At 38.4% G+C, this 15,330-nt stretch overlaps 1 protein-coding gene and 1 pseudogene across 5 annotated transcripts in view; one reads left to right on the top strand and one right to left on the bottom strand.

The window, feature by feature from the left end:
• Positions 1–15,330, bottom strand: part of USP37 (ubiquitin specific peptidase 37) — a 96,013-nt gene that overhangs the window by 4,749 nt on the left and 75,934 nt on the right. For all 5 annotated transcript variants that reach the window (XM_077885600.1, XM_077885597.1, XM_077885599.1 and 2 more), the window contains 5 exons: positions 11,542–11,708; positions 8,291–8,351; positions 3,191–3,306; positions 1,036–1,105; positions 494–632 (listed from right to left, as the gene is read on the bottom strand). In XM_077885600.1, the coding sequence (XP_077741726.1) occupies positions 494–632; positions 1,036–1,105; positions 3,191–3,306; positions 8,291–8,351; positions 11,542–11,708 (553 nt within the window). The remainder of the gene's footprint in view (positions 1–493; positions 633–1,035; positions 1,106–3,190; positions 3,307–8,290; positions 8,352–11,541; positions 11,709–15,330) is intronic.
• LOC144305885 (translation machinery-associated protein 7-like) lies at positions 13,656–13,998 on the top strand (annotated as a pseudogene).

Below are 15,330 nucleotides of genomic sequence, written 5' to 3'. Positions count from 1 at the left end.
CTTGGGATAAAACAAACAAGAAATAAAACAGGAAATTCAGTGAGCAAAGCGAAAGGATAGACAGAAGATGCTGAGATAAAGCCTACACAATTCCATTTGGTGTCTAAATTTTATTAAATAAGCAGCTCATTCATTTGTTCACTGTCTTAACCCCAAGTACTGATTTTTGAGAAAACGGGGTGGGGGTGAGCGGAGGAGAATGGCTACCCCTGATAACAATGCTATGTAGTTCCCATCCATGTAACTCAGATCTTCTAGCTGATATAACTTGAACACCAAAAATGTTTACGATAGGACAGTTTTATCACATAACATGCTACTCTGAGATAAGTAATTAATATGGAGTTAAGATATCAAGATAGCAGCCCTAGCAAAAAATAACAAAAGTAAAAAATTGTCAATCAATAAGTGATGGGAACAATTTGTCCTTACAGGAAAAAAAAAAGTATGGGAGATTTTTAGCCCACAGCTCCGAGACCTGGTAGTTTCTTACTTGTGCATATAAAAGAAGATGTAACCACTTCGGTCCCGATCACTCTGCACTGAAGCCTCTTGGATTTTAGATACCTCGAGATCGTTGTAAGTAAACCATGCCTGCTTCTTAATATCGTACACATCACTAATGTAATGACCTAAAATAAACACAATCTTAAAATTGTAGTTTTTAAAACACACTGCATTTTTCTCAGGTACAGGAAGTTTTGAAGAGAGAAACAGCCACCCCATCCACCCTATCCCCAACAATGTTTCTAAAAACCATTCAGAAAACATACAGAAATTTAAGGGAGAAATATACACTAGGACAACTTTTTGGATAAATAAATTTACACATATATAGGGGAATTGGGGACATTTATAAAAAAAAAAGTTGCATGTTTAACACAATTCACATTTAGTGTGATCAAAGAAAAGATTTAAGACTTTTTCTTGATGCATTCAACCTACAGCTCATGAAGCTAGGCACAGAGCAAGCTGATAGGGAGCAAATACTGGCTACTTCATGTATAAAATGCTGAAATCATCATGTCCATTTACCTGAAGACGATGTGCTACCAATGTGACTGACAACACTAATGAGCCGATAAGAATGAGGAAGATTTCCTGTCTGGAAAACAGAAGTGGGCATGATGTTTAACTCTTCATTTGAATAAAAGCAAAACACTAAATTTAAATTTATTATCAAAGCTAACATGGCTGACTTCCAGTGTGTGTGTAGTCAAACTTGATTTTTGACCCAAGAATTCTACTCCCAACTAAGAATTTATCCTAGGAAAATAATTCAAAAGGAGAAAAGAGTAGATGTATAAAATTATTCACTGTAGCATTACCTATAATAATGAAAAGCTGGAACTAACAATAGGCCCAATAATAGTTGAATGATTAGTGGTATATCAACTCAACACAATAGTATTCAGTGGGTCAGCAACACATTAACTTGTTTTTCAAACCCACACGAATGCACACAATAATTATAGCTCTATAAAAGCAGGTATGTTAATGATTAAGTACTGGAAAACAAAATGAACAAAATGAAAACAGTTGCAGTGGTGCTATAGGGATTATGGGTAAGCTTTAACATTTTAAATATTCTTAAAAATGCTATTAAGACATTGTTAGTAAAAAAATGTTAAAAACCTGGAAAGTGACATTCATGCACTGAAGGCAGCACTGTAAGGTACACATTTGGGGAAGGAATATGGGTATATGTAAACCAGAAACTATTAAACTGTTTCTCAACTTGGAGGCAGTAATTTACTTCTAGGAATTTATCAAAAGAAGAAAATCCTAAATATCAAAAACATTACAATCATACACAGTTCCCTCTCTCTCTCTCTATATATATTTTAAAGATTTTATTTATTTATTCATGAGAGACCCAGAGAGAGAGAGAGAGAGAGAGAGAGAGAGAGAGAGAGAGAGAGAGGCAGAAGACACAGGCAGAGGGAGAAGCAGGCTCCATGCAAGGAGCCTGATGTGGGACTCGATCCCGGGTCTCCAGGATCAGGCCCTGGGTCAGAGGCGGACACTCAACCACTGAGCCACCCGGGCACCCCTCAATATATTTTTAAAGTAATCTCTACACCCAATGTGGGGCTTGAATCTACGACCCTGGGATCAAAAGTTTGGATGCTCTACCAACTGAGCCAGCCAGGCACCTCCCAAAGTATTATTACAGTAGAACAGTAGAAACTTAAATATTCATGGTTAAAAATTAAATGAAATAGTATGTTGATCTGAAGGAATATAGCACATAGAATCATTAAAAATAAAATGCTTATAAGTCATCTTTAAGAAGTAAACAGGATAAAAATGCTGTACTTATGACCTTTTAGAAGCATACTTAGCGGCAGGGCTGACAAAATAATATGTAAAAATACTAATAGTAGTTGTGTTAGGACAGTAAACTCCTAGGTAATTAAAATTACAAAAAGAATTGGAAAATGGAAAAAAACCAACTCTTTCAGGAAAAAAAGGGTAAAAGAAAGTTACAATGTAGTTTAATGTCATTAATCCAATAGTTTTTACTAATAGCCAACTAGTTTTGTTATTTCACTTTATTTATTTATTTACTTATTTATTTATTGTTATTTCACTTTAAAGACAACATAGTTTTAGCAGAACTACAGGTGAATTAACACATATATATGATATTGAGAGGCATGTTACCCAGTTACTACCTAACATGCACACAAGGGAGTCAGGATGTCTTTCTAGTTTTATTTCATATTGTTTTGAATTTTGTGAACAAGAAACAAGAAGTAGGGTACCAGGTGGCTCAGTTGGTTAGGCATCTGATTTTTGGTTTTGGCTCAGGTCACGATATCAGGGTCCTGGGATCAAGCTCTGTGTCAGGCTCTGCATACAGCTTGGAATCTGCTTGGGATTCTTTCTCCCTTTCCCTTTGCCCCTTCCCTCACACACAGGCTCTCCTTCTCTAAAATAAATAAAATCTAAAAAAAAAAAAAAAAAAAAAAAAAAAAAAAAAGAAAGGAAAGGAAAGGAAAGGAAAGGAAAGGAAAGGAAAGGAAAGGAAAGAAGAGAAAAAAGAAAACAGAAGCAAAGGACAAGAGAAAGTGAAGAGCATTTGGTAGTTGCCACCATGGACACTGACAGTGGGGCCTTGTTAGAGAAATGGCAGGAGTGATGCTGGCAGCCCGAGCAGTCCTACTTAGACAATAAGGCAGCCTACCTCTGCATTTCTCTTCAGTTCCTCCGCCTCAGCTTCTGTGTATTCCATGTCTAAAACATCCTCATTGCCAGAGTCCTCATCAGAACCCAATGAATCCAGAAAAGAGTTGTTAAACTCTGCAGAATACAAAGTGTTGTAAAAGTTCTTAGAATAGACACAAAGTAATTTGATTAGAAAGATAAAACAGCTTGGGGTACACATTTTATCATCCTAAGGAAACATAAACCATATTATTATTAGGGTTCTATTTACCCAGCCCACTGTGGGGAATAACAATCAGGTATCAGGTATCTATGAAAGAAATGTCCCTTTTTCTTAAAAATATGTTTATATGAAAAGGATATAATGCTAATAAGAAGGAATAAAACTGAAAAAAAGAACAGGATTTTACAAATAACCCAATTTCACTAAATTTCACATTACATAAACTGTATGTTAGATTTCAAGTACTTGGTGTATACTGTAGGTGCCCCTAGCAAGTACAAATGATCTCACAGAAAAGACATAAAAAAATTAGTATCCTTTCATTTTCTTCAATATTAATCTTCTGAAATTTAACAAATACAATGCAAATTTAACCTGTAAGTTTCACTAAAATGCACTAACAACTAAATCCAAGATCCACTTTTTTCTTTATTTTTTTTAAATTTTTTAATTTATTTATGATAGTCACAGAGAGAGAGAGAGGCAAAGACATAGGCAGAGGGAGAAGCAGGCTCCATGCACCGGGAGCCCAACGTGGGATTCGATCCCGGGTCTCCAGGATCACGCCCTGGGCCAAAGGCAGGTGCCAAACCGCTGCACCACCCAGGGATCCCCATTTTTCTTTTTTTTTTTTTTTTTAATTTTTATTTATTTATGATAGTCACAGAGAGATTGAGAGAGAGGCAGAGACACAGGCAGAGGGAGAAGCAGGCTCCATGCACCGGGAGCCCGACGTGGGATTCGATCCCGGGTCTCCGGGATCGCGCCCTGGGCCAAAGGCAGGCGCCAAACCGCTGCGCCACCCAGGGATCCCCACTTTTTTCTTTAATAATGTGTTTTCACTGGAAGAATCCATCTTTACTAATGACTTTAAATAAACACTCTCAGGTGGCGGCCTGGGTGCCTCAGTCGGTAGAGACGCGATTTTGGCTCAGGTCATGATCTCATGGTTCTGGAATCAAGTCCCATGTCAGGCTCCTTGCTCAGTGGGGAGTCTGCTTGTCACTCCTCGCTGCTCCCCCTGCTCATGTTCTCTCAAATAAATCGATAAAATCTTAAAAAAAAAAAAAAAATCCCAGAAGCATTTGTACTTGAGTGTCTCTTTGCTTTTTTATTTAGTTTTAAGATTTTATTTGCTTATTCATGAGAGATTCAGAGAGAGAGGCCAAGATATAGGTAGAGGGAGAAATAGGCTCGCCTTGGGGAGCCTGATGCAGGACTTGTTCCCAGGACCCCAGGATCACAACCTGAGCCAAAGGTAGACGCTCAACCACTGAGCCACCCAGGCATCCTCCCTCTTTGCTTTAAATATAATTAATTCCACTCAAATCACAGTATAGTTATTTAAAAGACATGAACACCTAAGAATGGGAAGAACAGAAAAAAAGACTAGTGTCAGAATTGTGCAAGCTGGAAAGTAGATGGTGACTGAATTAGCAGACCCAGGAGAGCCAAAGCCAAACCCTAAGCCAGTAATGGAAAAGTTGAGAACCAATCCAATTTACATCACACAGAGTTCAAGAAACATACAACTTGGAAGTACCAGGTACCCTTGAAACTGGAGGCTTAAGTAGGAGATAAAAATAAGGATTTGGTGAAAAGTACTTGAGAAACAGACTCCCAGGATCCTCTTCTCCAGACTTCATGCTGCTGAGCAATGATAGAAGTTTAGAGTTTTATCCTCTGGAGAGGGTGAATACAGTCTCTGGACTGGGGGATGCCATGCACATACTGAAAACAGGGGAGTGGGCCACAGTTGAATAGTGAAGAATGAATATAACCCCCAGCCCTGTTCCTATATTTGGTTCCCAGAACTCTGGCAGCCACATCTTTTACCTTTAGGCAAAGGCAAGAGATTAGAAAACTCTTTTTTAGGAATCTGACCAGCCCAAGAGAAAGGCCTAAAACATTAATATCATCCCCAAAACAGTCCCACTCTGTAAAACACACAAGTGACAAGCCCTAGCTATTCATGTGTTTAGGGCTTCCAACCATCCTTTTAGTCTGCTTCTCTTAATCATGAACCCACAGCCAAGGATTACTAGGTATCTGAGGAAAGCCTCTAATAAGGAATATAAAGACCATAATGTCCACATAGGACAGAGCAGCTGGAGGAAACAATCTATTCAGGGAGAAGAAAACTTCACAAATGAATTATATTTAACATCCTCAGAGATTTGAGATGGTATTGCTTCTATGATTCCATCTCCCCAAAAAAACTTACAAAAAAGGAATATTTACAAAACAAATCTGTTCTTGAAAATTAGAAATATGACAAAACACTCAAAAGAAAGTTTGGAGTTAGAAATAAGGTTAGAGAAATTTCCCAGGGAGCCGAGCAAAATTATCAAAAGATGGAAACCTGGAAAGAAGAAATGAGAAAATGGAAAAAACAGACCAGGAGGTCTGGGTAACAGAAGTTTCAAAAGACAGGGGTGGCTGGATGGCTCAGTCAGTTAGGTATCCGACTCTCAATTCTGGCTCTGGTCATGGTCTCACAGGTGCTGGGACTGAGTCCTGTGTTGGGCTCCACACTCAGTGGGGAGTCGGCTTTAAGATTTTCTCCCTCTGCTCCCCCCATCAAATAAATAAATAAATCTAAAAAAAGAAAGGGGGCAGCCCGGGTGGCTCAGCGGTTTAGTGCTGCCTTCAGCCCGGGGTGTGATCCTGGAGACCTGGGATCGAGTCCCACGTTGGGCTCCTTGCATGGAGCCTGCTTCTCGCTCTGCCTGTGTCTCTGCTTCTCTCTGTGTCTTTCATGAATAAATAAATAAAATCTTAAAAAAGAAAAATTAAAAATAAAAAAATAAAAAAAGAAGGGAAGTCAGTGAAAATTGCTTATAATTGAAGGACACGTTTCTCTCTTAAAATGATCAACTAAATGGCCAGCAAAATGGATGAAACAGACCCACATCAAGGCATGTTGCTTGACACTTCATCACAACAGAAATAAAAGGAAGATCCTACAAGCTTTCAGAGAAACAAAAGGTCCTATTAGGATAAAGAATAGCTTTCTTTACAGCAACTCTGCAAACAGTACTTTCACAATGATTGCAAACCCAGACTTCTATATTCAGGCCAAAGTATTAATCAAATACTTGACTGGGTAGAGTAAAACTTGCAAGGTCTCCAAAAAATCTAAGTCTTAACCCCTATTTTATTTAAAAAATTTTTAAAAAGTTTTTATTTATTTAAGTAACCTTTAACACCAAATGTGGGGTTTGAACTCATGATCCTCAGATCAAGAGTCATATGCCCTTCTGACTGAGCCAGCCGGGCACCCCCTCAGTCCCTCTTTTCTAAGAAAACTACTAGGATGTTCTCCATCAAAGCACAAGTATAGACCAAGAATGAAGAAGAGTGAGAAACAGGAAATGAGAGATTCAAAGAAAGGAGAGAATCAGAAGGGAATCCCCAGGAGAATGGTTAGGGAGATCTCAGGATATCTATGTGTGGATGTAGAGGGCAATGAGTCCAGACTGGTACAACAGGACTTGGGACAGCCATCGCTGCCATCACTGCCACTACTACACCAGTTTTTTAAACATTTTTTTTTAAAATTTTTATTTATTTATGATAGTCACACACACACACAGAGAGAGAGAGAGAGAGGCAGAGACACAGGCAGAGGGAGAAGCAGGCTCTATGCACCGGGAGCCCGACGTGGGATTCGATCCCGGGTCTCCAGGATCGCGCCCCGGGCCAAAGGCAGGCGCCAAACCGCTGCGCCACCCAGGGATCCCTATACCAGTTTTTTAATAGGAGGACAGAATGCCTTGGTAAACCTTGCTTCAATTATTTGTAACTGCCTCAACTATGTGCCACAAAACTCATGCCCTCTTCTCTATACCCTGGCGTATAAATCAGCCTAGAGCACTTAGTTTGTAACACCAAAGTGTTCTGCTTTGATTCATTTCTGAGAACCAGAGAAAGACCAGTGATCATAGAAAATAAAAGTTAGTATAATTCCCATGGCTATATGTCCCTGTTAGCACCTGGTCCATATATTAGTTCTATGAAAGGCCATGACTATGGTAAGATTATGTTTCTAATACTAACTCATGATTTTTGCCCACTGACTTCCTAAGAGTGAACTCTTATAAATTCATGGATTAACTGAAGCCACATTATCTTCTCCTAATAGCCCTACTAGTGGCAGTAATGCTCTATTTTTCTTTTCTTTTTTTTTTTTTTTTTAATTTATTTACGATAGTCACACACACAGAGAGAGAGGCAGAGACACAGGCAGAGGGAGAAGCAGGCTCCATGCACCGGGAGCCCGACGTGGGACTCGATCCGGGGTCTCCAGGATCACGCCCTGAGCCAAAGGCAGGCGCCAAACCGCTGCGCCACCCAGGGATCCCCATTTTTCTTTTTTTTTTTTAAGTAATGCTCTTTCATATAGATGAATTACAATTACAGATTGTCCTTGTGATTTAACTTTTCAAAATTAAAAAAGGGGGATACGGATATAGATGATAAAATTATTTTAAAAAAGCAAGCTACTGGGGATGCCTGGGTGGCTCAGCGATTTAGCGCCATCTTTGGCCCAGGTGTGATCCTGGAGACCCAGGATCAAGTCCCATATCAGGCTCCCTGCATGGATCTGCTTCTTCCTCTGCCTGTGTATCTCTGCCTCCCTCTCTGTATGTGTCTCTCATGAATAAATAAATAAAATTAAAAAAAAAAAAAAAAAGCAAGCTACTGATGGATACAAAAATTAGAATAGTGGTTTTCTCTGGGGTGGAAGAGGTATACAGGTAATTTCTAAGGTTCTATTTCTTTACCTTGAAGGTGTTCACATTTGTTATCATCACTAAAAATAATGCTTCACATACTTTTCTGTTTGTGATACATTTCATCATTAAAACAATGTAATTAAAATAATCTCCACACCTTGAAGACTTAACTCTGTTGCTCTTTTGAGGTCATCATCTTCTTTCTGTTCCCAGGCTTCCTAAAGGGATAAGAACACAACTAAGGTATTTAAAACAGTACTGATTAAACTTATTTAACAATTATAAAATCAACTGCTCTGGAATTATTTGCTAATAATGTTTTCCATCAGGGCTCCTAGGTGGCTCAATCGGTTAAGTGTCTGCCTTCAGCTTGGGTCATAATCTCAGGGTCCTAGGACTGAGCCCCACCTTGGGCTCCCTGCTCAGCAGGGAGCCTGCTTCTTACTCTTCCTCTGCCCCTCTGCTTGTGCTAGCTCTCTCAAATAAATAAAATCCTTTAAAAAATATATTTTCCATAATCTTACAAATGTTTAGAATATGACCTTCGAGGGATGTGGAGAAATTCTTTACTTTTTTCAATGTTGTCCACTTAAAACACAACCTTGGGAGGTTAAAAAGCCTTACATGCTATCTCCTCTAGTTAGTGACATTTGGCTTGTGAACCAAAAGTCATTCACTCTGACATTATGATATAATTCCCTTTCTTCTTATATGTATGAAATACCTGGCACATAGCAGAACCTACTTAGCAAACTGCCCTGATTTCTTTCCTCTGATTTATAGCCATTTGCCGATTTTCACAGTATAAACATTTCCACTATGGCCAATTTTAAGCTACTAACATGATGCTGAGTTGGCTTCAGCATATCGCTGACCCTAAGTCTGTGACAGCAAGATAAACAATATTTCCACAAGATTATTTAATCACTTCTACTTTGTTCTTGCTAAAAAAGCCCAAGACATAACAGATAACTTGGTGAAAACGAAATGAATTCACTGACTGTTAACTGTTATTTCTCTAATACATCTGAGGTTCTCTGCTCTTAAAAAAACAAGTATCTTTGAAAATGTCTCAACTGAATGACTAATAATAAAAATATGGAATGACTGACTATAAAAAAATTTTGTCTCTCATCTGCAGAGAAAATAAAATTTACAAACTTCATGTGCAAATGAAGGAAAAAAATGTAATTTAAGCAGAACTGTTTTATACTTTTCTCAAGTCTAGACTTGTTTTTGTTGTTGTTAAAGATTTTATTTGACAGAGAGAGAAAGGGAGAGGGAGAGGGGGAGGGAGAGGGGGAGGGAGGGAGGGAGGAGGAAGGGAGAGGGGGAGAGAGAGAGAGAGAGAGAGAGAGAGAGAGAGAGAGAGAGAAGAGCACAACTGGGAGAAATAGCAGAGGGAGCCGGAGAGGTAGGCTCCCTGCTCAACAGGGAGCCCTACACGGGGTTCAAACCCAGGATCCCAGGATAATGAACTGAGCTGAAGTCAGAGGCTTAACTGACTGAGCCACCCAGGCGCCCCTAGACTTGTTTTTAAAGTTACTAAAGTATATAAGAAGCTTACAATGAGCTATTCTGCATTATAGTCCTGGGAACAATAATACTGTAATTCAAGAGAGAAACAGAGAAATTCTCTAAGAAGAAATATGATTAAAACTTATCCAGCATATAAAGTCGATGTGGAAACCCAGATGGTAAAAGACTCTTAGCTATTAACGGAATGATGCAGGTATACCAAACTAAAGAAACTTCATCTTCTATTTCTCAGATGTGAAGATAGGTTTATAAGATAGTTTTAACTGGGTCAGCTGACAAGAAATAGAATATACGTCTTATGTATATGAAAAAGAAGGGTTTTGAATTTTTCATTTTCTGCACTATAAGAAACTATTATTAAGAAATTTTATATTAAAAATAAGTTTTCTAGGGGGATCCCTGGATGGCTCAGCAGTTTAGTGCCTGCCTTCTGCCCAGGGTGTGTCCTGGAGTCCTGGGATCAAGTCCCACATCAGGCTCCCTGCATGGAGCCTGCTTCTCTCTCTGCCTATGTCTCTCTCTCTCTCTCTGTGTGTCTCTCATGAATAAATAAGTAAAATCTTTAAAAAAAAAAAGTTTTCTAAAACAAACGATTACTATTCATTATTTGTAAAATGAGTGACATAAATACATCCTGACAGCCAGGCAGCTAGGGAGGTACTTCTTCTAAATAAAAGGATACAGAACAGATGGTTCTGAAATCTTTTTAAAGCAGCAGTTTTCAACCTTGACTGAACACTAGAATCACTGTGGGGAGTTTTTAAAAATGAAAGAAGCAAGTAAGGAGGGAGGGAGGGAAGGAAGGAAGGGTGGGAGGAAGAAAGCAAGAAGGAAGGAGGAAAGGGAGGGAGAGGGGAGGGGATACAAATAGAGAAAAGGAAAGAAATCTGGATGCCCAGACTACACCCCAGGATCAACTGTATCAGAATTCCTGAGGAGAAAAGAACGACCCAGGCATCAGTATTTTTTTTTTTTTTTTTTTTTTGGCATCAGTATTTTTTAAAGCTCCCCAGATGATACTAATGTGCAGTTAAGGTTGAACCCCATCATTCTACACCAATTAGAGTTCTTTTTTTTTTTTTTTAAGATTTTATTTTTAAGTAATCTCTATGCCAAATGGGGCTTAAACTTACAATCCCAAGATCAAGAATTGCATATATCACCAACTGAGCCAACCAGGACCCCAAGACAAAACAGATTTCTTTTTTTTTTTTTTAATTTTATTTATTTATTCATGAGAGATACAGGAGAGAAAGGCAGAGACACAGGCAGAGGGAGAAGCAGGCTCCATGCAGGGAGCCTGATGTGGGACTCGATCCCAGGTCTCCAGGATCACGCCCTGGGCTGAAGGTGGCACTAAACCGCTAAGCCACCGGGGCTGCCCCAAAACAGATTTCTTAATCTGATTAAGCTGTGCGTTTATTCTAGGGAGTTTTAGTAAATTTTTACTACTAACATGACTTGGGCTGCATTGGTTTAGATAACTGTGAAAACATCACCTTTTAGTCAGACACCTCAGGCAACTGCAATTGACCAGCTCTGCCAAATACAAGCATGAAGAACTAAAAATTTAAGAACAGATTATTATATGGGGCCCCTGGCTGTCTCAGTCGGTGGAGTATGCAATGAATTACAGTAATGGAAGGTAATCAACAATATATTTTGTTGCATTTGGATTTTCAAAAAAAGAAAAACTATCACTGTTTCTATTTGAAACCCAAGGCGAAGCTCCAAACAAAGTTTTGCTCTATCAATGATTTATTCATTTACTGGAACAGTGCTTGACATATAGTAAGTGCTTAACACCTGTTAGTTGTTATTACTGGGAAAGATGGGTATGGAGAAAATAGCAATATAATTATCTCTTACTTGCTCTTGAAGGCTCTGAGCCAATGCCTGCTGAAGCTCTTGTTCTTCCCTTTCACGCTCCATGTCATACTGCTGGAGCCAATCGACCTCTCCTTGAGATCCTTCTGGAGTTTTGTTTTCTTTATTCTCATCACAGTCTTTAGTTATCTCAGTAAAACTGGCAGGATCTGAGGAAGCAGAACAGGACATAACTGGGAAATCCTCTCAAACTGAAATCTCCGGATTAGAGTGACATCTACTGTTCAGAGAGTAATTGACCTGAACCTCATAGATAACCTGCTTATTAGGACATATGATTTCATCTTACTACATTTAGATCATGGTTTCTCAATCTCAGCACTACTGACATTCCGGGTGGGATAATTTTTTTTTGTTGTTTCAGAAAGCTGTCTTATAGACTGCAGAATGTTTAGCGACATCCTTGGCCTCTACCTACTAGATGCTAAGCACTCCTCTCCCCTAGTAGTGACAGCCAAAAATGACACACATTGTCAAATGTCCCTGGGGGACAAAACTGTCCTTGGTTAAGAACACTGATCTATATCAATGGTTCTGAAACTTAACCAATCATCAGAAGCACTATCGTTCAGTATGGAGAAAAATGAGTAGCCATATTCACAGCCAGTCATAATTTCACATGACCAAGTACTAGGAATAAAGTATTGTTTAGAGTAAATGAAATAAGAATTAGGGTAGAGTGATTAAGCTAATACTGAGAATTTTTCACTATTAAATAGTATGTAATGAGTATATTTTCACATTAATAATCAAATAAGCCTTGTACATATTCTAAATCAAAAGAGCTACATGAGATATGTAATAAACACCTCATGTACTGTACAAGTAAATAATATAGATATTTAAAATATTCATCCAAGGAGATAAGAAAAAAATTAATCTTTCATTTCTTTCTGTTCCTTCTCAGTCTCTAGAACACAGCTAGCTGAGATAAACAGTATGGTCATGATTTTGTTCTGGTGACACGGATTTTGCTCTATGAGAACAGTATTTCATTATAATTTTAATACAGGTAAGAGTGATAGACAAAGGATTCTTCTTTCTCAAACCACCTTACAAATTGTAAAACAAAGGTTCTCAGCTTAAGGAAATTCTCATATAAAAAGAATTTGGTTATAACAAGAATTACCTTTACAGATTAATTTTATATCGATTGATGTAAAATCAGTATATGCTCGGGGTGTTTGGATGACTCAGTCAGTTAAGTATCTCAGGGTTGTGAGATTAAACCCCCATGTTGGGCTCTATGCTGGGTGGGGAGCCTGCTGAGGGTTCTCTCTTTCCCTCTCCCCCTCCTTGCTCTCATTCACACACACACACACACACACACACACACACACACACACACACACACAAAATCAGTAGCTCTTTACCTTCCCTAAAACTGCATTTTTAACCACTTAAATGATAGACACTTTTCTATAGCACAGACTATAAACTCTGAAGTTTACAGCATCTTGATTTTAGACTCCAAATCAGTAAGTAGCTCATCATTTTTTAATTGTATTGAATTGCTGACTGAATATTTACCATTAAAACTAACTCTGAATATTCATTAAAAGAGAAAAAAACCCTCAGGATATATTAAGGGCAAAAGCAGTATGATCCCAATTAAAAAAAATATATATATATATAAAAGATGTCAGAACTTCTTCCTTTCCTCCATTCTTGGAGAAACAGTCATTTCCAATAGCCCCAAAGGGGCAGCTCTCAAGTCCATCTGACCCTACCTGTCCCTGTGGCCTTAGCTTAGTACACCAGGAATGGATATTTGAGTTAACCAATCAGATTACTTCTGGAAATCTGGAACTGAGGCATACAAAGTTAGCTGATGGGAAACATTTCACGTGGAAGAAATATTTGGAAGCTAATAAGGCTGCTTTTTTAGGACCTAAGACAAATATTATTACTTTTATTACCAAAATATACTCAATTAAAAAAAGTGACAAGTACAATTTTTCTTAACCAATAATTTTCATCATTCCATGTATCAATGTGCTCTACACAATCCTAAAATTACACTATCAGTGATTCCATGTAATAGAAAACCAATCAAGAAAGTTTGAGATAGGCTTCCACTGCCAGGGTCTGGGGAAGGGGCGGCAGGCACCATGTCCGGTTGCAAAGGTGGCAATAAGTCCCTGAAGCAGCCCAAGAAACAGGCCAAGGAGATGGACGAGGAAGATAAGGCAGCAGAAACAGAAAGAGGAGCAGAAGAAACTTGAGGAGCTAAAAGCCAAGGCTGCGAGGAAGGGACCTCTGGCCACAGGTGGAATTAAGAAATCTGGCAAAAAGTAAGCTATTCCTTGTGCCTGAGGCAGTGATGATCCTTAATTCCATTCCTGTTTAAACATCTGGATTCCCTATCATAGCATCTGTTGCCACCTATAGTTGGGATGAAGTGTTGTCTTAGATCCTGTTGTACATTTAAGAATAAACTTTTGTAAAAAAAAATAAAAGAATCAATCATTAAAAAAAAAAAAAAAAGAAAGTTTGAGATAATCAAGATAGGTTTAACTTCAGGACAAGATTATCAGATGGATACAAACACTGCTTAAGATCCATGGGAACAAATATAACCATGGAATAGTAACACACTTTTAAGTTCCCTAAAACTTAAGTTCAAGGAACTTGTACAATGAATAAAAGGAAAATCATGTGATAAAACTCAACATTCTTATATACTGAATACAGATCATACTGTCTCTTTCCCTACCCTAAGTGAAATCTCCTTTCCCACAGTGAATGGGAACTCCATACACAATTTTTTCTTAAAGACAGAAAGCTGATCTTTTTTATTTACCCCTTCATATCAGATAAGTCATTATTTCCTAAGTATCTCTTAACTCCATCAACTTTTCTTTCAAATGCAAAAACCCTAACCTAAGGCACCATTGGCTTTTGGTCTAGACAACTGCAGTAGCTTTCTAAAAGGTCTCAAAGGATTACTTTGGGTTCTTTAATTTATGTGTTACACTGCAGCCAGAATCATCTTTTACAAATATAAATCTTTATCAAACACGTGTTTGCTTAAAAATATGCAATAACTTCCTAAAGCTTTTGAAATAAAAGTCCAAACTTCCAAACGTGGCTTTAGGCCATGTAAAAACTAGAGAATGCATGGCTATCTTTTGCTTTTCTTCCTCAACACTATGCTCCAGCCATGTAGATCATTCTAAACTTTTTTTTGTTGCCCACTACCTTGCCAGCCTTTCTCACATCTGGCCTTTGCATACACTCTTCTCTCTGGCTAGTGTCTGGAGACAGTGAAACTTTACTTGGCCAGTCCTCCTGCCTCTCTTGAGTTGATTCATGAGACAATCTGTTGGGCTCTAAATATTAACTGAGGATCTACTATGCCCTGGGGACTGTTGTAGAAGATGGGGATATTGTGATAATTGAGGCAAGATGACCCTTGTCCTCAAGGAGCTTAAGTAAGTACAAAGACTCTCAGATGAGAATGAACTTAGCATATTTTGAGGGAAACAGAGAGACAAAAGCCATGATGGCTAAGTAGAGTGAAAGAGGGGGAGAGTGGAGATAGGCCACGTTAAGAAGCTTGGATGAAGTGTACCGTTAAATCAAATAAATTTAAAGAAGAATAACTGTGATTTATGCTTCATAGAGATTACTTTGGCTGCTTTAAATATAAAGTTTAAGCTATAAGTTTAAAGCTCATGAGAGAGATTCAGGCTAGAGATAAGTATTGGGTAGTTCATCAGTATGTGAAGCTGTGGTAAAATATGAGCTGACTCAGGAAGACAGCTTTAG

This window comes from Canis aureus, chromosome 36 (genome assembly GCF_053574225.1).
Source record: "Canis aureus isolate CA01 chromosome 36, VMU_Caureus_v.1.0, whole genome shotgun sequence".
Lineage (NCBI taxonomy): Eukaryota > Metazoa > Chordata > Mammalia > Carnivora > Canidae > Canis > Canis aureus.
This window is presented reverse-complemented; position numbering and strand designations above follow the sequence as displayed.